The 20,825-nt window shown below is 39.4% G+C and overlaps 2 protein-coding genes across 4 annotated transcripts in view; both read right to left on the bottom strand.

Annotated features, from left to right (window-relative positions):
• The window catches only part of LOC143422555 (transmembrane protein 70 homolog, mitochondrial), a 153,780-nt gene that overhangs the window by 33,450 nt on the left and 99,505 nt on the right, over positions 1–20,825 (bottom strand). The gene's annotated exons all lie outside the window — the stretch shown is intronic.
• The window catches only part of Grd (GABA-gated ion channel), a 93,844-nt gene that overhangs the window by 2,247 nt on the left and 70,772 nt on the right, over positions 1–20,825 (bottom strand). For all 3 annotated transcript variants that reach the window (XM_076893278.1, XM_076893277.1, XM_076893276.1), the window contains 4 exons: positions 4,939–5,021; positions 4,331–4,471; positions 655–807; positions 79–338 (listed from right to left, as the gene is read on the bottom strand). In XM_076893278.1, coding sequence (XP_076749393.1) covers positions 79–338; positions 655–807; positions 4,331–4,471; positions 4,939–5,021 — 637 coding nt within the window. The remainder of the gene's footprint in view (positions 1–78; positions 339–654; positions 808–4,330; positions 4,472–4,938; positions 5,022–20,825) is intronic.

Here is a 20,825-nt window from a genome sequence, read left to right as displayed (position 1 = left end):
ATTGCTGTGCAAACGTTGATGCAACTCTTAAGAAGGTCCCTCTTACTAGGTTTGGGAGATGAAAGGTGAGAAAATTACCGGGTCTTTCTTGAGCTGTCGCGTGTCAGCCACTTCCTCGTCGCTGGAGCTCTCGCTTTCGCTCAGATCGGAGCTGAAGTAACACTCGCCAGAGCCGTATTTGGTGAAGTAGTGCACCACCGCGAATTGTATGATGGTGGCGAAAATGAACGCGAACGAGAGGAAAACGAAGAAGTCTAGGGCAGTGGGGTAAGGAACTTTCGGCAGATCGGTCCGCGCCTCCAATCCCAAAAATGTCATCGTCAGCACGGTCGTTATTCCTTCAACAGACATCAATTATTTACTTTGCGTACGCCCTTACAAAAAAACGAACAAAACTCTGTTAAACCATTCGCTGCCACCCGCGAGTATACTCGTCTTATCGATTGCCAACTCTCGTTATATTATAAATGTGTTTCAATGTCAATTCTTTGCAGTGGAAGACAAAAAAATATGGAAACAACGGAGCTTACATAAACGCAATAAGTTAAAACAGAAATGGCAATACTATAATGCAATCACAAAATGTTCTGACAATTGTTCTTGATTTTAGGTGACTGGTCGTGTAAGTGGAGGAATGGTAGATCGAGAGCTTACCTAGTGACACACGATCTGCTGTGGCTTCTCGATTTAACCAGAAGGAGACCCAGGACAGGACTACTAGTAAAACGCAGGGCCCGTAAACTTGTATGAGAAAATTGCCCATGTGCCTTTGCAGATGAAAATATACCAGCAGCATCGAGTACTCCGCTGGAATCAGGCAATACCTTTTAGTATACCAACGGAATTATTATTGTACTTGTTGCCACAGTAATATCAGAATTTAATTTGTATGACATCATTTGTTTTATTCTGCAAGTATTAATTATGTGCATTGTATGTTGTAGGAGAGAAAGAGTCAATCCAGGACCTACCACACTTCTTCTTTTTTTTTCTTAGAAATATAAAAGGGGAGTTATATTAATTTTACTGAAGAAATTAACAAAAATATTCCAGCAAGAGTTAGATTAATTCTTCTAGCACAATCTACTTCCATATCTTAGTATATATGATACTTAATTTGCGCCATTGGTACATCTCATTCGACTTAACCCTCTGACTACTCTTAGCGCCTAAAGGCGCTTCGAAAACTTGCGCTTGTGATGCTTATAGGCGCTTAGAAAAAATGCAATACAACAATGAAGAGTATAAAGAAACAAATGATATCGTTTCCAATGTCTTTCAGTGCAAAAATGCCTAATGAAAGGGTTAACAGCTATAACTAAATCTCTACGTTGCACCTTCATTAGATCTTTATCTCAATACAAGCAGTATCAAACACAAAGAGAGAGAAGAGAGATTCGAAGATACATTAGACAAATCTAAACTAACTTCGCTCATAAGAGCGTGACTCACTCAATTTACTCTGACTACCTAACTGTATATAATATTTACTCAGCACTCGTCGTAATTTTAATCTTGACCCGTGGTTCGTTAAATATCGACTTTAATCGAAATCAAACACCGCCAAAGTCATTAGTCCTTCCAGTCCCTCGCAGACGAAACGCAAAACACTGCTACTGTCTGTTTACTCGCATTTTTCACCCAATGACATTTACAAGGTGGAGCGACGCGATCAGAACTTCCGTTGGCGCACGCGTCCTTCTTTTTGTTTTCCACGTATTACCTTATTTCCAGTGTTCGACACGTCCCGTTTCAATTTGCTGTACGCAAACAGGAACCGATGATACGCGGATGTTTGCGCTGCGCCTGTGGACCCTTTAACTCTTTCGTGACTCTGAACACCGGATGTGCGCCCTCTACACGCGAACATATCGGACGAGAATCGTAGGATGCGATACGTATTCGCGTACACTGCTGGTAGGAAATTAGAGACCATCCATTTCGGGCATTGATCGCTTCGCGTTGGCGCCTGTGAAATTACTTGATCGTCAGAGATGTGTCCACTGTCCTCTTTAAAGCTATCACTCTTCCATTTCGTAGTTGAACTGAGAATTTTAGACGCGACAGCTTTAATATTTCGTCTCGAAGAAATAATAGTTGTATGTAATGCGAGGTAAAATTTAAATTATTTGAATTAAGGCGTTGGGTAGGAAGAAACCACATGTTTTCGCCTTCAATGGATTTCGTTGAAGATTTGTACAATTGTAAATTCATATATGGGTTAGCAATTTTCAACGTAACTTTTTCACAGCCTTTCAAATAATGGTGGGTGTTCAATGTACGCATTTAGAAACCTTCTGGAGGCTATCACGCTTCACTGAAAAATATCAGATATCGACTTGAATCTTGTGGCAAATAATCACAAGGAATTCAATCTTTTGAATGGTACGAGAATTTTTATTTTTCCAAATTTTTTAAGTTGATATTTAGACATATTTCTAGCTTTTACGTCTGTGAAAAATGAAAAATGAGGTATTCTCAAATGTTAACAAGAACCTCAGTACATCAAGCTTACTTCATGCTCTTTGAATGGTATAAGTCGCATCCTGAGAAAGCTCTTCGTTTCAGAATTATAACATTTAAAGACTTAACTCCAAAGCACAACCAGTGAACGCAATGTCCGAACGAAATAAGTGCTTTTCTCAACACATAATGCCTCAGTACTCGAACGTGTATCATATACGAGTCTACAAACACAGAAAATTGGAATGAAACTCATCGAGAGCGAAACCAATGGTTTTTCGAATAGGGTCCTTTTTGTTCGTTCAACCTCCCCCAGTTAAATTGTTCCAAAGTTTCACGTAGGCTTGAAAGGATGATAAATTCCGTTGCCTTGAACGCAATTGCAAGCAGCATCGACGCGACGCTTGTTTGCGTACTATTAATCGATGCTAATCCAATTAAAAGTCGGAGTCCTCGCAACTGGGCGGCTTCCCTCTTTCAACCCCTCGTTGTCAGCCGATGGAAATGCAAGAGGAACGAGCTTTCTCCGGTAGGATGTTGCAATTAGTCGTCGTTTCTATCGCTGCCAAGTTTCAACGCGGAAACTCTGCCCAGTTTCTTCCATCTCGTTCTTCTTCTTCTTCTTCTTCTTCTTCTTCGTCGTCATCTTGTTCTTTTTTCTTGTCCCACTTGTTTCCTCGCGCCACTTCCGATTCGTAGCGTCGATATCCCTGCAGAATCCGTGAACGTGGCCAGATAAAAGTTTCCAATCGAGTATCTTTGCGTTCGAGTTAAGAGACCATTTTCGTTCCCTCGTTTCTCTAATTCGAACGAGCCTTGCTCGTCTCTTCGACGCTCGCGGATTTCAACGGTTCTCGTTGGGCGACGCGATTTGTTTTCCTTTAGGATTTTTACTCTTTTATCTCTCTCTCTCTCTTCGTGGCTTGAGGATATCGGAGATCCTGATTGAAACTTTCATTATTAGCCTTTTCTGGATGGGGTTGTTCTTTTAAGGGTAAGTTTTCGTCTTAAAAGTATGGCTGCATCGTTTTATACTAAAAATTTGTGACGTTTACGATGAAAATGATAAACGTGTCGCACGGAACACAGACAAAGTTTATAATGGCATATATTTTTAATTGAATATGAAAATTTTGTTACGTACTTTGGATCTGTTTCGCAGGGGAACAGTTAAGCGTCAGGTAGAAACTTTTTTCATTTCATTAGATCGCAAGCATACGCGTGTACGTATCGCGATATTTTTCGAGAGGAAAATATTTGATATTGATGGACAATTTTATAATTAATGCGCCCTTCTCTCGATTCGTATACGTAATTATAATATTTCAAATTCGCACTCGAGGCGTTTCGATTTAATCACACGCCAGCAGTACGTGTCTACGAAAGATCGGGATTAAATTTTTTAATCTGCGATTGTTGTTCCATTTCCTTCGTTCTCTGCGCGTTTCGAGCGTGGACTTTAGATTCGCGATCAATGAACGCTCTATTTAGAGAACAGGAAGAGGAATCGGATTATGTCATATCTGAGAACCATGAAAGATCTCTGACGAGGACTTCTACGGTTCGATCGGTCGGAAATCCACTTGACTGTTGACTTTCAATCAACTTCTGTCAATTAACTTTCAATTAACTTCATCTAGATATAAAAAGAAATAAGATCGTGCTCTAATAAATGTGGTTATCGATGAACGTTATTTAATAGAAATTATCTATTAATTACTTATAAGTTGTCGCGAATATTTCTTATTTGCACTTTGAATGATTAAGTTCGAACGAGAGTTCAAGTTTCTCGATACTCATTTTGGTGTAATTATCGTTGAATGGTGAATTTTAAATTGACGAGGTGAAAGAGCATGCATCGACTCACCGTGCGAGAGCGTCGAGGACGTAGAATAATTCGCAGTCGGGTTCGCGACTAAATCGAATTGGGATAATTTCATGTCCTCGGCGATTGCTACTTGTCGGGCGCTGTTCCACTTGTAGATCACGTCCCGCTTCGTGTAACCGACTGCAATCAAGGGAATATCGAAGTATCGCCGTGGTGTCGCTGAGATGCTGTTCGCCGTAAGGAAATAAAAAGCGTCGAATTCGTCGAGAGAAGGTTGCTACCGCGTCTGTTACCGATTTGAAATCGCAACCCTGCCACGAATGCGACACGTTCGCCAAAAATGTCAACAGCTATGCCAACGTCCGCATATTGGTCTCAAATCGTAAGAAAAAAACGTTGACTCGAAATTATACTTTGTAACCCTTGTTCGTAAGTTTGCGAGAGCTTTGCCACCGATTTTTTTGGTCAGAAGTGAAACTCTAGTTTGAAAATGGATTAAGAGGATATTAGTGAATTATCTAAAATGTTTTACTTGTCGAGAATTTTGAAGAAAAAGTGTTTATTCAGAAGGGACGATCGCGTGTCAGGTTTGGAATGTTTAAAATTATTCTCACTAATGCTGATAGCTTTTCAAGTCGCAAACGTACAGCTGCCAAATTGTAGCGGGCATCTCTGCGTGTCCATCGGGAAATTTTCCAGGTTCATCGGGCATCCTGCCTTGATTGTTAGTCTGAAATCAAGCATATATACCAGTGAATGGAATCTAGAATTACGATTGAAACAAACTAATACCTTTCCTTCCTACTATTACAAACTACACGATTCAGTTTGTCTACGAAGATATGAACAACCAAACTGAAATCCAAGTCTACTCTTCTCCACGATAATCATTATTTTACTTCCATTTGGAACATCATAACGAACCCTTAATACCTCCGACTTTAAGGGTTGATTTTACCTCTTAAATGAGGACCATTGTCAGTAACAAAAATACTCGTCGAATATTGTTAAGTACAGTAGTCTGCAAGTGCACTAAGTTTCAATAAAATAGGAGAGGTTTACTTGTAAGTTTTGGCACTCGGATGGTAGAAAGAAGTAAAGTCGTTTCTCGAAAATAGCGATCACTTCGAGCATAGTATAATTCTCGTGCCAGAGCATGGGGTGAAACTTGAAATTAATGGTTTCAGGGACTGAATGCTTGTCGATCAATCGACATGTGGCATATATCTTTACATTTCAGAACTTTGAGATTACAGAGCTAGGGTACTACTCGTAGGAATTTAATAAGTCTTAACCATTAATAAGTCCAGCTGGAGTATTCTCGCTACTTCTTTATCAAGACAACCCATGCACCAACATGAACAAGAAGAACACCTTAAGCACTGGTTCCACACACTACTATTTCACTGTACACTGTTCCCTCCCTTAATCTTAAACTAATTATTATATTATATTATATTATATTTTCTAATGTTATATTATATTATCAGCGTACTTAGTTAAGACAACCGTTGTATTATACGTATATCACGTTTATACCATCGTAAAATATAATTTAATTGTAATCTATTGTACATCCTATGAATTCTAATGAATAAATTAATTGTTTAAACAAAATGCAATGAGTATTATCATTATCCTCTAAGTCCAACACTCCTAGAATGACCAATCCCAATCCTTAAACGAGAAGAAACTCGTAAAAAGTAGCCCTGAACCCAATTAAATTACAAAGACGACTGAATCTAAGCGTCTCGATTCAGAGTCCCGAGAATTCCTGGAAAATGACGTCACTTCCAAGAATCGCCGAAATTCCAGGAATTCTCGATGACGTCATTTCCAAGAAGTGGCACTATTCGGATACCTCCTCATATGTTATGTTCTCCTGTTACAAAGTCGGATTTTCAAGCCATTGTTCGAAAAATCGGAAATGTATCAGGAGAACATGACGTCATAGGAGGTATGCCTGCCACTTCTAGGAAAATGACGTCACTTCCAGGAATCGCCGAAATTCCAGGAATTCTCGATGACGTCATTTCCAAGAAGTGGCACTATTCGGATACCTCCTCATATGTTATGTTCTCCTGTTACAAAGTCGGATTTTCAAGCCATTGTTCGAAAAATCGGAAATGTATCAGGAGAACATGACGTCATAGGAGGTATGCCTGCCACTTCTAGGAAAATGACGTCACTTCCAGGAATCGCCGAAATTCCAGGAATTCTCGATGACGTCATTTCCAAGAAATGGCACTATTCGGATACCTCCTCACATGTTATGTTCTCCTGTTACAAAGTCGGATTTTCAAGATTTTGGTCGAAAAATCAGCAATGTATCAGGAGAACATGACGTCATAGGAGGTATGCTTGCCACTTCTAGGAAAATGACGTCACTTCCAAGAATCGCCGAAATTCCAGGAATTCTCGATGACGTCATTTCCAAGAAGTGGCACTATTCGGATACCTCCTCATATGTTATGTTCTCCTGTTACAAAGTCGGATTTTCAAGCCATTGTTCGAAAAATCGGAAATGTATCAGGAGAACATGACGTCATAGGAGGTATGCCTGCCACTTCTAGGAAAATGACGTCACTTCCAGGAATCGCCGAAATTCCAGGAATTCTCGATGACGTCATTTCCAAGAAATGGCACTATTCGGATACCTCCTCACATGTTATGTTCTCCTGTTACAAAGTCGGATTTTCAAGATTTTGGTCGAAAAATCAGCAATGTATCAGGAGAACATGACGTCATAGGAGGTATGCTTGCCACTTCTAGGAAAATGACGTCACTTCCAAGAAGCGCCGAAATTCCAGGAATTCTCGGTGACGTCATTTCCAAGAAGTGGCACTATTCGGATACCTCCTATGACGTCATGTTCTCCTGATACATTTTCGATTTTTCGAACAGGAGCTTGAAAATCCGACTTTGTAACAGGAGAACATAACATGTGAGGAGGTATCCGAATAGTGCCATTTCTTGGAAATGACGTCATCGAGAATTCCTGGAATTTCGGCGATTCCTGGAAGTGACGTCATTTTCCTAGAAGTGGCAGGCATACCTCCTATGACGTCATGTTCTCCTGATACATTTCCGATTTTTCGAACAATGGCTTGAAAATCCGACTTTGTAACAGGAGAACATAACATGTGAGGAGGTATCCGAATAGTGCCACTTCTTGGAAATGACGTCATCGAGAATTCCAGGAATTTCGGCGATTCCTGGAAGTGACGTCATTTTCCTAGAAGTGGCCAGCATACCTCCTATGACGTCATGTTCTCCTGATACATTTGCAATTTTTCGATCAAAATCTTGAAAATCGGACTTTGTATCAGGAGAACATAACATGTGAGGAGGTATTCGAACGTGCCACTTCTTGGAAATGACGTCATTGAGAATTCTGAGAATTTCGGCGATTCCTGGAAGTGACGTCATTTTCCAGGAACTCTCGAGACTCTGAATCGAGGCTTTAAGATTCAGACCACCAACTAGTTTATTTGGGTTCAGGGCTATTTTTTACGAGTTTCTTCTCGTTTAAGGATTGGGATTGGTCATTCTAGTAGTGATGGACTTATGGTAGAATGACAATACTTATTGCATTTTGTTTAAACATTCCATTTATTCATTAAAATTGATAAGATATACAGTAAAATATAATTAAATTGTGTTTAACAATGGTATAAGTGTAGTGTACTTATAATACAATCGTTGTCTTGTTCCTTGTACAACTTAACATTTTCGTGTAAGTATAACATACTTATAGTAGAAAATATAATAATACAATAACTAGTTTAAGATTAATATATAAAAATACAAAACTAATAATAATAATAGCATAAAGTGTTCTATGATAATTCGTAAAGTGTGTCCAAACGCTAAACGATGTGTCCATCTTGTAGATATTCTTGCATGGGTCCTCTTGATAAAGAATTAGCAAGAATATTCCAGCTGAGGCCTATTAATGATTCCTATGACTAGCATCCTGTCTTATGGTTCTGTGACCTGAAGTTCCTGGAATATATTCCACGTGCCGATTGATCGATAAGTATTCAGCCTCCAAAACCATTGACTTCAATTCTCACCCCATACTCCATCACGAGATTTATGCCATACTCCAAGTGATTGCTATTTTTCACAAATGTCTTCTTTCCATCATCTGAATGCCAAAACCTATAAGAGACACAGAATTGTCGTACCAGACCCAAAGGGCAACCAACATTTGTCGTTACTTGGTTCCACCCGCCCTTAACAGCGACCATAATGGCGTATAATGGCGCACTACTGAGGTATTCGATTTCCACGCGTTTCTCGCACGTGTTGCTTCGCGCAAAGTCGAACACAGCCCATCCTTAATACGCTTACACGTATGCACTGCATAGATACAGGGCTGTAATAGGCGTGTCAGAGCAGAGACTGGTGGCTATCGGAAAATATTATTTAGCGTCGGTGGAACGAGCGTTTTCGGGCGCAACGGACAGCGAGGGGCGAGCCTCGGCTTAGTCATTGTTCTTTTAACAAAACGGGCAGACGGAGCGGCTACGAATTTTCCAGGCACACGAAGCAATACGTGGAATAATCCTCCACTGCTGGATTTCTGTGGTCGTCCCGTACGCCGCCTTTGTTTTAAGCTCCTCGCTGGGTTCTGATATAACGCGCACGTGTGGTTTATACGTAATCGAGTTTAAGGGAGGCGTTCGTTTCCAGGCGGACCGAGAGGCTGCCAGTCCTTTTTCCGTGGGATTTGTAAAATATTTTAAAACGAAGGCGTACACATTAACGCGTCCGTGGAAAACCGCAACTGTCGAGTCTTGTTAAATGCAAGGCTCGTAATGCTCATTCGACGAACATTGTCGTCTCGATTATATTTCCGGGAATTAACGGGATCGTGGGTGCACGCGAATTTCCGATTTCCAAATTCTGCTCAGGAGTTCCGCCGACAAATTTCCGGGCGTCTTTCGCGAGGACGAAGTCACGAGAATTCGCGCCTCTGGGCAAATATCAAGGATGCTTCGGAAATCAGCGGAAGTTTGACCGAGTTACTACCCCGGCAGCCGACGATATTACACACCGAGTTAACTTACGAAACACGAGACGATCCGTGACTAATCGGATCCAGCCCGCCGACAATCTCGATCGGTCAATTTCTACCTCGGAGACGTATTACATTTGCCGAACACCGGTACCACGGCCTAGATTAACTCCCGATTACGCTGAGCGAGCGATTTTCACGGCCGCGATCCAACGATTCCGTGTAAGAATACATTATCGAGGGTGCATCGGGCACATCCGTGCGAATCAGCGACCACATGGAGGGAACAACCTTCGAACTAATCTATTGAAGCTTACGAGCTGTTTTTCTTCGAAAGTGGTGTAAGTTCACTTTTGGGAAAAGATTAGTTCATGGTGCACGACTTCTTGATCGAGAAATGGCTGTAAAATGTTATTTTTGAAAATGGAATTAGCCCATTGGTAATATAATACAGAATAGCTGGGGAAACAAATAGATTCATTTTAAATGCAATGAAGGGAGAAGATTTTGTCTGGACCAAATCTCTAGAAGAGGCGATACCAAATAAGAAAGCCAAATATTGACAGAGAAATTCTAAATTAAATCTGGAGCTAGAAAATTTCTCTAACAATTTTATTAATAATTATTTAGCCAATATTTCTAAATTGATTCAAAGGCAACCTTTAATTATCTCAATGGAAGACAAAATGGCATTAATGCCCTTTATCATATTGATAATACACGCCTCTAGCATCACTGTCATTTTCATTTTTAAAGTTTCTCAACCAAGATGCACCCTTAAGACACTGGGATCGATGCTGATAGGGGAAAGACTCAAATACAGCTGATATTTGTCTCGATAGATTCCCCTTGTTCCCACAGAAATCTGCACGCGTACGGGTTCCTCCAGATTTATCCACCGGCTCAAGACCAACTAAATCACCCTCCAAATCCTAGATTCAAGTCGTTTCGGAACGTACCAGATGGATTCGAGGCAATTCGGCTAGTCCGTCACTCTATTCAGGACACGTCCAGTCACAATTCCAACCTGGGATTGGGCATGATCAACTTGGGATAGTTCTCGAGAAATTTGCTTTCGACGATACCCCGTCGCACCCGGTTTTACAAGCGTCCGTTACATCGCATATCCGTCTCCATCATGGATTCGAACGATCTATCTCCTTGCGTATTTATGTGATACCATCAATTTTTAAACGGTCAGGACCTCATCGTCTACGAGATTATTGTTATTGATCATTCGATGGTAACGGAGGTATTCAAGGGTGGCATAATTTTATATCGCACCCTTTAATCTCGTGGACACTTAATAAAGATAGAAATTCCGATGGTAATTGTAAAAAATGATTTCCAAAGTGATTTAACCTTTTGTAAACCTAAAATATTTTTTATTTGTGATATCGATGAGGTGTTTGTGTAATTTTAATGCGGTCAATAATTCTGTGTAACTTGCTTTACCCTTTGCTCACGTATTTTACTCTTTTGTAATCGAAGTACTTCTACTTAAATATTTAAGTAGTAAGTAATATTTAAGTAATTCAAATTTTAAAATTTTAATGCGGTCAATAATTCTGTGTAACTCGCCCTCGTAACTTTGCCCTTTGCTCACGTAGTTCACTCTTTTGTAATCGAAGTACTTCTATTTAAATATTTAAGTAGTAAAATAGAATGAAAAATTTGAAAACAATTCTCCAGCTGTTTGTTTTATATGTAATCTATTTAGTAAGCACTTTACACAGATATCGTCTACGATTGAAGCGAATGAGAACTTTAATTAAATTTCCACGGACGTACGAATTTCTTTTGGTCTTGTTTTCCAATATCAAGTGTTGGTTCGGCTTCGACTTCCCCTCGCGTTGTGCATCGATATTTTATTTCGTTCCTCCGGATTTCCACGGAAGCGGTACACGCGACACGGAGGAAATCCTTCTGTATTGCGAAATTTATTCCGCTCCGTATAAGATATCGGGTTTCGTATTAGAAATAAATCGGCGGAGTGCTCGAAGCTAATAACCGTTTCGACATCCTGTCAACTTTTACACTTTGTGTTCGCCGCGTTCATTTTGCTTTCAGACGTTCTATAATTTAGTAATCCTATATAACTGATAAATTTGTGCAATAAAAGTGAAATATATCTTATTTTAAGGAAAAAAATGGAATAATTGTTGTTTATGTAGGCGAAAAGAAGGTAGATGAGGGGTTTCAGGACCCATATGCTCTGAAAGGAACTAAGACGAGGTTCGAGTGAAGCGGTTACCATAAAACCTGGTCATCATCAGAGAGCTGAGGGAAATTCTCTTCAAGAAGTGAGAGCACCTTGACTTGAAAATTCTGAAAGATCTTAATTGACCAGGAAGGACAACGTCTACTGGCTAGCAGAGTGTTAAAAAGTGAAAGGAGATTAGAACAGATTTTAGAAAAATTTGGAAAAGAGTAGATGTAATTAGAACTGGAGAGCTGGAAATATACTTAGTACTTTAAAACACCGTGTACTATCTTTTAAAGTCACCTTTCTCCGAATCCGTGAAGCTCAACCAATTCGTCTGACATTTTTATATTATTCCCTGCACTTACATCTTTCAGATAGAGTAAATTACGGACGATCGTGTCGTTTATCGCGTATCGTTATTAATTTTTATCTCATGTATTATGGTATCGTATATTGATAAATTCTTTTTTTTCTTTTAATTAAATTGTAGATATCAGATCGATGCTGTCACGCTTCCACTTATCTGAAGTGTACACCATTATATTCCATTTATGCTATTTTTAATAAATAATTCGAACGTGTATAACGAGAAAATAAATGACTCACATAATTACTCGTGATGATGTGGTGATGTATTATCTAATCTCATAGTAAATCGTTGCTTTATAAGTATGTAGGTTAAGATTAAACATCATGCTTAAGAACACCTGATCTAAAACTGTATTACTGCGATACAGAACTAAAACAGGTTTTCAGGACATTCAAGTAATATCAGTCAGAATCGAACGAATCCATCTGTAGACCAATAACAGTATGTATGAATATAATCAAACATCGAATGGTAAAGCATAAAGCTCGCTGTATTCAGTAAACAAAACCATATATAGTGTTTGCGCTTTAAATTCACCCTTCCTCAAATCAAATTTATTCTTTTGCGAATCGAACGCACCCTTTTTCAAATCATATTTATCCTCTTACAAATAAAATAAAATATTTAAGTAGAGGTAGACGTTGATTCATAAAAGAATGAATTTGATTTGTAAAAGGATGAAGTTGATTTGAAAAAGGGTGAATAAGACTTGAGAAAGGGTGAATTTGATTTTAAAAAATATGAATTTAAAGTGCCAATATTATAGGACGATCATATATATGTAGAACATTATAATATATGATAATCTGTGTATTTCTGAAAAAAAGGAGAAGGCTTGGTAGACCCTGGATAGCTCAGTCTTCTTTTAAACGAAGTTTCCCTTTACATGTAATTAACTATAAATTAATAATAATTCTAGTATTTGAAACGATAGACCATCGCAGTATATCTAAATCCTAAGGACAATATTGTTCTAGCTCAACGCAATATTAAGTAAAGAAAATAAAAAGATTAAGAACGTAGGTAGTTATCGAAAGGATAAGCGCTACATAAGACTGCAAGTAAGAGTAAAAAAAAGTGTCGAATGATTTATAGTTTGATGGATGTTATTATGGATTACTTCACACTTTTGTAAATACTGATTACGTGGAATTAAGAATTATATAGGGGAAAAGTAAGCAGTCGCTTGGCACGCGAAAGATTCGTGTTCGAATCATCCTCCGTCATTTCAGATCAAATTCGATAGGCTGACCATTCTTCTACATATAGAGACACGTGAGACCTTAATGAGGTGTTAAATTAATTTTCTAAATATTATTCACAACTCTACTTACTCACTTCTCTTCTTAAATTACAATTTTTGAAAATTCTAAATATTAACAATAGCAACTTTATAGCAAATTTACGAATTTCTGATCCACTTAAACTGACTCTAATCCCGAGTTTAATCTTAAACTACACGTATTCCTGCAAACCCTATTACTGGGGCCCCTGAAAAAATTTTGACATCAACTTTACATTCCCCAACATTTCACTTTTCTTCAAATAATGTATTTAAGAAAAATCCCATATGGTAAAGATTTTTTGTACCAGTTCCTTAACTAATTATTGGACTTAGAGTCCGAAAAAAAATATTGTTCAAAACCATATAAGTTTAACCCTTCATACACTAACAGAACTTCTAAGTCCCCCCCAGTTGTCTCTTACTGTATTAATTTGAATGCCTTGAGACCCATTGGGACTTTCAAGTCCACTTCTATATAATTAAAGACCTTGGCTATGGACTTATAAAAATAAAAATTGTACTACAGAATATTTATTTACATCTAAATTAAGTATTTAAAAAAACACTTCCAAGAAATTTAGCGAATAAAGAGTTAAGAACTGATCTAATCGATGATTGTCGTCTGATTCGTTCGAGCAATTCGCGCGGTTGTTTCGGATGTCTGCGACAAACGCATCCGACATCGTCTGAAGGCGGATTAAACGACATTTACCGTGGCGAACTTTCGCCTTTAATTGTCAGGCCGGAAGCAGGAAGCGTTTTCGAAGTTGAAAGGGGCTCGTCGAAAGCAACGGGCCAGGACTTGTTCAGCAACGCGTGAGAAAAGAATGTGTCCTTCCTGCTTCGCGCCTTTCCCTGCCGTTTTCCGCGTTCCGCGCATTTTTCCGCGACTCTGATGCCGCCGGAATATTCCCCAATTATGTGCCTTTCTCCTTTGATCCTTGATTGTGTCAGTCACGGTGACGACGCTTCCGCTGACGCGCGAGCGAAATAAGCGCGCGCCTTCGACTTGGAAATGGGAAAGCAGTGGACTTTGAGAAACCACGGACAATTTTTACAGTATCTTGTATTTAATGCGACACCTTAGAACGATATTCCGCATTTGCATCTCGTGTTAACTCTTTGAAATAATTAAAACAAGCTTCGATGGCAGAACATATGTAGTTTCCTCGCGAATCGTCGCGCTACAATCGTACTTAATGCGACACCTTCGAACGATATTCCATATTTTTTTTCTTATTTTAACTCTTTGCAATAACTTAAATAAATGTGCGCAACTTCGACGACAGAACACATGCAGTTCCCTCGCAAATCGTCGCTCTACAAATTGTTCTAGCACACGTCTAGCCTGATCGACTTACGACACATAGAGAATGCACGTCGCATCATGCAAGACGCGGAAGGAATATCTGAAGATGTACGCGTCCTCGAAATATTTTTATAAAATAATCGCGACAATGAACTTTCTGTTCCATTTTTCGATCAGTGTCGAAGAACGCAAGCATCTGACACTTGTCATTAAAGAACTTCTCTAATTGTAAATTGACTCCTTCGATCGACACGCGTGAAACTTTTACGCACCTGCTCTGAAAATTGATCGTTTCAACAGTTTTACCCGGTTTGGAGATTTCTATTCGAGCCACGTTCGAGCTTCGTCGCTTGCGACGCATTTCGAAAATTTCCCTGGGAACCATGTTCGAGATAAGCGGGACCGTTTCTTGTTGACTGTATTTCAAATTCGCTCGCTGGTATTCCTTTTTGTATCAGCGAATTTGATTTTTCCTAGGATTAAGTATTAAAATCGTGTTCTTTCGATTAGCTTTTTTTTAGTGTATGTTTTCGTAGAAAATTGTGTGAAGCGTTGGCTCCATGCGATGCGTTTTTGCATAATTTTCGTTTAATTCTGTACGAAAGGTACGAAATTGTCTCTGTTGAATTGAAAACGTTCCGCAATATAGATAATTGGCAACGGTGGATCATTTGTCAATGTTACAAGCACGTTATATGCAGGAGGTAAAGTAAAAACTGCTGGAAATTAAAATGCTGGCCGCATTCCAAATGAGCACGTTACAAATTGAAACGAACCACAGCAGAGGTTCGAACGTGTATTGGGAATTCTTGTCAGCTAGTGTCGGATTTAATATTTTCTAATGGCCTCAATGGCTATCCGAATCTTTCATAATAATTAACAAATGCTAATTAAATAGCGCTATCGTTCTGCATTCTATCTTCCTACATAATTAAAATTATTATTACTATTTATGACCCTTTATGCAATATTCACAGTGAATCGTTTAATTAATAGTACCATGATTCCACCCTTTTTGTATATTTTCTACCTTTAAAATTCACATTTTTCGTAACTACAAGATTATACTTGCAACGATGTTAAAAGAAATAGCTTTTTTCGTACAATCTTCCCATTTAAGGAAGCTTCAGAATCGTCTCCCATGTAATTAACAAGATTATCTTGTTTTACATTACATTTAACCCTTTTAAACCTGACACACATTACGCGTCAATATCTAACTTAGAATATTAAAGTTGTGACTACAACTATATGTACGCTCTAGCTTTAAGCATATTTTTTACAAAAAGTAATTTAATACTTCCGTCTGTTTAATTTTCTTCGAAACACACGACATTATCAGCGACGTGACAAATTTCGAGAAATTAAAGTGAAAAGAAATTAGGTCTGAAGAGGTTCAACTGGATATCGAACTTAGATGCGCAATGGACTCGTGCTGACTCGAATTTGGCCATCGATTTTTATCCATCGACCACGCGCTATTTCCTTCGATACGGTTTCAAGGTAATTCAAAGTCAAATAGGATTAACGTCCATCTCCTGGGTCGCAAATCAACTCGCATTAGCGAGCAAGACGAGCGCGTGCCAGGATGAAGTGGAGAGCCGGGCATCTGCCCAACCCCAACATCAGGCCGCATCGTTTCAAATTGAATCCTGCCGCGGACCGTCGTTCATGCATGGAACGTTGTAATCGAATCGCGGAATCTTAACGCGGACACCGTGAATAAATTTTCACCGCTGTCAGAATTAAAAAAGTAGAGGACGATGTGTAACGAACGGTGCGTGCAAAAGAAAATACAACCAGCCTGCAATTTCGCGTATCAGTAAAGATCTGAAGCACGTTTTAATTGCGTGTCGTAGATTACTGTAATCTGATATTGTCTTTTATTTTTTACACGACCAGACAGATGTATTCCGTTCGATATAATTGGAATCAACGTCTCGATACTTTTTATCCTCTGAAAATAATTGCTGAATAAATGATTGCTTTTGAATTTGAACTTATAGTACACCAATAAAGGACTATCTGATAGATTAATCCATTGCAGCAAACGATGGCTACAGTAATCCAATCTTTGGCGATATGCAGGCAAATTACGATTATAGTCACTTTTATTAAACTCTTGACTACTGCTGTAACTCTTTTGTTGTCTATATTTGTTACTGTCCCCTAAGTTTTGAACTGAAAATTATATGCATTGTCTCTATCAACAAACCCTTGAGTCTGCAAAGGGTTAAATAACAATTAAAACCCCAAGCAAAAGTTAAAATTCAACATCGAAGCGGTGTACTTCGAGAACCGATGGATTACCACGTGCCTCTCTAACTCGTTTACTCGCACCACTTCCGCGCGCCCTCTCTAAAATACATCATCCACCCCGTCTTTCCATCTGCATCCACCGCCCATCCGAATCACTCTACCAGAGAGCACCCTCGCAGAACTTTCCGCGATAATTCAAACTCGCACGTCTTCCACGCGTTCCCGTGCGATCCTCCATTTAATACCCAGCGGGTAGTTCGGAAAAAAACAGGCTCCAGCAGGGCGAGGCGAGACAGGTCGGCGTGGAAATTGGCTCGACGCTGGATGATCTCTAACAGGGGTGAACCAGGTTAACAAACTATGAAGACCAACAGCGCGGAAATTGCTGTTGCATACCAGCCGCGCTCTCTCCCCTCTCCCACGCGGATCGAGCGTTGATTTCGGGGCTGCGCGATCCGCCTGAGCTCGCGCAACGTGAATAATCGCCGGGGCAAACAGCTTCCGGTCTGCGCCGTCGCTCGAGGAAGACGGCAGACGATGGTTTCTGCCTTCTGGCACGGGAAACTCGCGCTGGAACGCACGGACGAAACGAGATCTCGCTGCGGCAATCATCCGTTTCGAGATCCTCGATTTCGAGTCCAAGAGGCTATGAATCATTTCGAGCGTGAAGTGTACACACGAGCGCCGAGTTACGGGGTTGGTCCTTTGCGTTTCGAGGCTCTCCGTGCCCGTTTGCCACCCACGTCTTACCCTCTGACGCGGTGTTTGCGAGGCGGATTCGAGGATGGTCGCTCAAAGGAAAACCGCTGCTTTTTTTTTGGAAATTATTCTCGTTTGCTTTGATATGGATAGTTGGTGGTATTGGTATATTGGTTCATTTCTTCGTTTTTTTTGAGGTGTTTGCAGAGTGGTTTGGGTAGATGGTCAATTGTACTAATTTCTTGTGGAAGATGTAAGAGATGGTTGAGAGTTGAGTAAATAGGGGGAGATGGGTATTTTTTATCATTATGAGAGTTTGTTTTTAATTTGAATATGTATTTGAGTTTCTTGCTTGGTAATTATAAGATCGTTGAGATTGTTTAATTTGCTGGAAATTTCACGATTCTACTAATTCCTATAAGTTTCTAACTGTTTGCATTTAATTGCTACGTTCGCTGGTCTCAACTAGCGTTGAAAAAGTAGCAATTAATAAGAATCGACTCACTTTCGCCGAGGAGAACGAAGCTGAATCCAGAAATCTATTCAAGTCGCGTGCAAACCGACCGTCCTCCATCCCAAATTGTTCAGTCTCGAACAAACAAGTGTCTCGAAGAGACCTGGGGTGAGGTAAACACCAGCCACTCTACCCAGACAAAATATTCAAGGGACACAAGGAACTCGAAGACGAGTGGGTTTTTTCTTCGCGCCTACAAAACACGAGCGAGAGCAATATCCAACGGATGAAGGAAAGATGGCACAAGGAGGGAGAAAGAGGAGGATTAGTAGCAAAGCTGAAAAAGCTTTGTTAGTCTGCCGCGTTTATTATGACGTATCCTTTAGGCCAGCTCCGCTGGCCCGTCTCGTTTGCATGAAAATAACGGACTCTGATTAGCATACAGACACGACGAATTCCTGAAACTACTTCGAACTGGGAGATTCATGCGCGCCAGTCTCATTCGTTCCTTCTTGCACAGCGTAGGCGGAATCTAGAATCATAGGTTTACCCGGAAACGGATTCAGATTATGCGTGGCGGATTATGACGCGTTTTCGATTTACTCTCTGGAGGATACGAGTGGATGCTGGTCACAGAGGAGAACGCATCGCTATTTAATTGGCCATTCGTTGAATTAGACGATGCCCTGCTATCTTTGCGCGAAGGAACGCACGCGGAAGCTGAGGATCGCCTGTCGCTTTCGAGGTCTCGATTGAAGAGAACTTCCGCTTTGTTATTTTTGATTTTTGTTAATACTTTTCAAACCTTATCTCTATTTCTCTTTCTTTTTCTGTATTAATTGAAAACTACAACGCGATGTCTGATACTTATTTATTAACCCTTTAACTGCAGGTGCTTTTAGCATAGTCGATCGCAAAAATAAAATGAAAGTAAGTATATACGTTATTATATTTTAAAAGATTCTTTTCATTGCATTTATTTTAGTTTAATTTTAGTGATATACAGGTAAGCCATAGCTGTTATTTGATACTAACAAAAATTAACATGTTCAAGAGCTATAGCAGCAGTTAAAGGATTAATGAAAATACGATACCATACTTAACGTTTCGTACAAATTACACATTAAGTATATTTGCAATAAGAAATATTGCAATATCGAATTGAAAAAAATTTAGATTACTTTCTCCCCATTAATCTGGATTCCCGTCCCGGAAGAAGTTAATCTGAGAATTTCATTAATATTAAACAAACCTTCATTTAAATGGAAATGCATAACACTGCGAGGGTGCATATTAAGCAAAACAAAGCTGTCTAAGCTTCCCTTATCGATGGAAAATGGGGAGATCCTTCGTACCGCGTTTTCAAACTGTGCGATTTCAAAGTGTCGCTTTAACCTCCTTTCTCTTTCGAGAGGGAGAAATTTTAATTCACCCCGAACGCTAATTCTTTGTAATTCATTAGCGGCCCGTGGAACCGTGGCTGAACGAAACAAGTGGTCTGTATCGCGTTCGCGAAAATCGCGTTATAAAGTCACACAATTCCTCGCTAATCCTGTCGTCGTATTATCATTTCATCGCTTTGTGTTTTACGAATCAGTACGTTTCCCCGCGCTTATATCCGTGAATTATTGCACACTTTTGTTCTTACAGTCAACCCTTCTAGAACGCGGTTAATTCGTACCGCGTTACTTGGGAACCGTGTTATAATAAACTCAGAAATAAATAAAATATAAATCACTTTGATTTGTTCTGCGTTGCAGAAATTATTGCACTTTCAGAGTGGCAAGTTATGATGTATACGATTATGAAACAAAATTTGATAAACACAAAAGGCAAGATAAAGTTTAGTAGATATAGAAAATTAAGAAGGTTGTCGCAATTTTAGTTCTAAGTTATATGAAAATGTAGTAGGGTTGATTACACCCAATACTAATGTTAGCATTATCAAAAAGTGTATTAATATTCTTCTATTCACACGAAAATGGATTTCATTTAAGCATTTATTTGAAACATTTATCTACATCGAGCATATAATCGTATGTGGCGAAGTGTTTTAATTTCGCGCGTTGTTTTTTGAAGATCGTTAAAGAAGAAAGAAGCAAGAGACGGTGTAATAAAGTATGTAACTCTTACGAGTGCATCTGACCCCTTTCTATTTCCCTGAAGAACAGGTACACATGTAACGAATTAAATTTATCGACAGACATACGACGGATCCAGCACTAGTCCCCAGCGTTGAACTTTAATATCTGTAATGAAGTACATTTCCAGAGGCAAACATGTCGCCATATCATATATCTACGCATGTTCCTCGCAAGTTCGTTAATCATTTAACATAGCAGTGGAGCAGGTATTCCCTACTTACATGTTCTCAATTTATAGACCTTACTTTTAATCAAATATTAATAATATTACATGTGCGTGGATGTAATTAGAAACTTGATGAATTCTTGTGACCTTATTTCTCTTTGTTTTACCCCTTTACCCCTGTCCAAACTAATTTTTATTGTATAAAGAATGTTTGTTTTTCTCTTTCTAATTAAAACTTATCACGCCACTCGTTGGATTATCCATTTTTCCTTTCGCAATTCATTCACTGCGATTACATACAACATTTTTCTCATGCAATTATTATCATTGCAAATAAATTTCCTTCGTAAAGAAGAAAATTCTCTCGTGAAAGGATATCGCATGGAAAGGAATTGAATTTCGATCGTTAATGCCTGACGTTTGATAATTTCAACCTTTCACAGTAAAATAGGAACAGTAAAATGGGAATGCCTGAACCGTGTTCCTCCGCGTACGAATTTTCGTTGAGTCGGCTATAACGAGGTTTAATACGATGGTCGACCCATTTTTGCATCGATGCGCGCACGTATGCACGCCTCCGCGTTCCCTTGGACAGACCTGCCGCTGCATCGTCGTGAAG

This window comes from Xylocopa sonorina, chromosome 3 (assembly GCF_050948175.1).
Source record: "Xylocopa sonorina isolate GNS202 chromosome 3, iyXylSono1_principal, whole genome shotgun sequence".
Lineage (NCBI taxonomy): Eukaryota > Metazoa > Arthropoda > Insecta > Hymenoptera > Apidae > Xylocopa > Xylocopa sonorina.
This window is presented reverse-complemented; position numbering and strand designations above follow the sequence as displayed.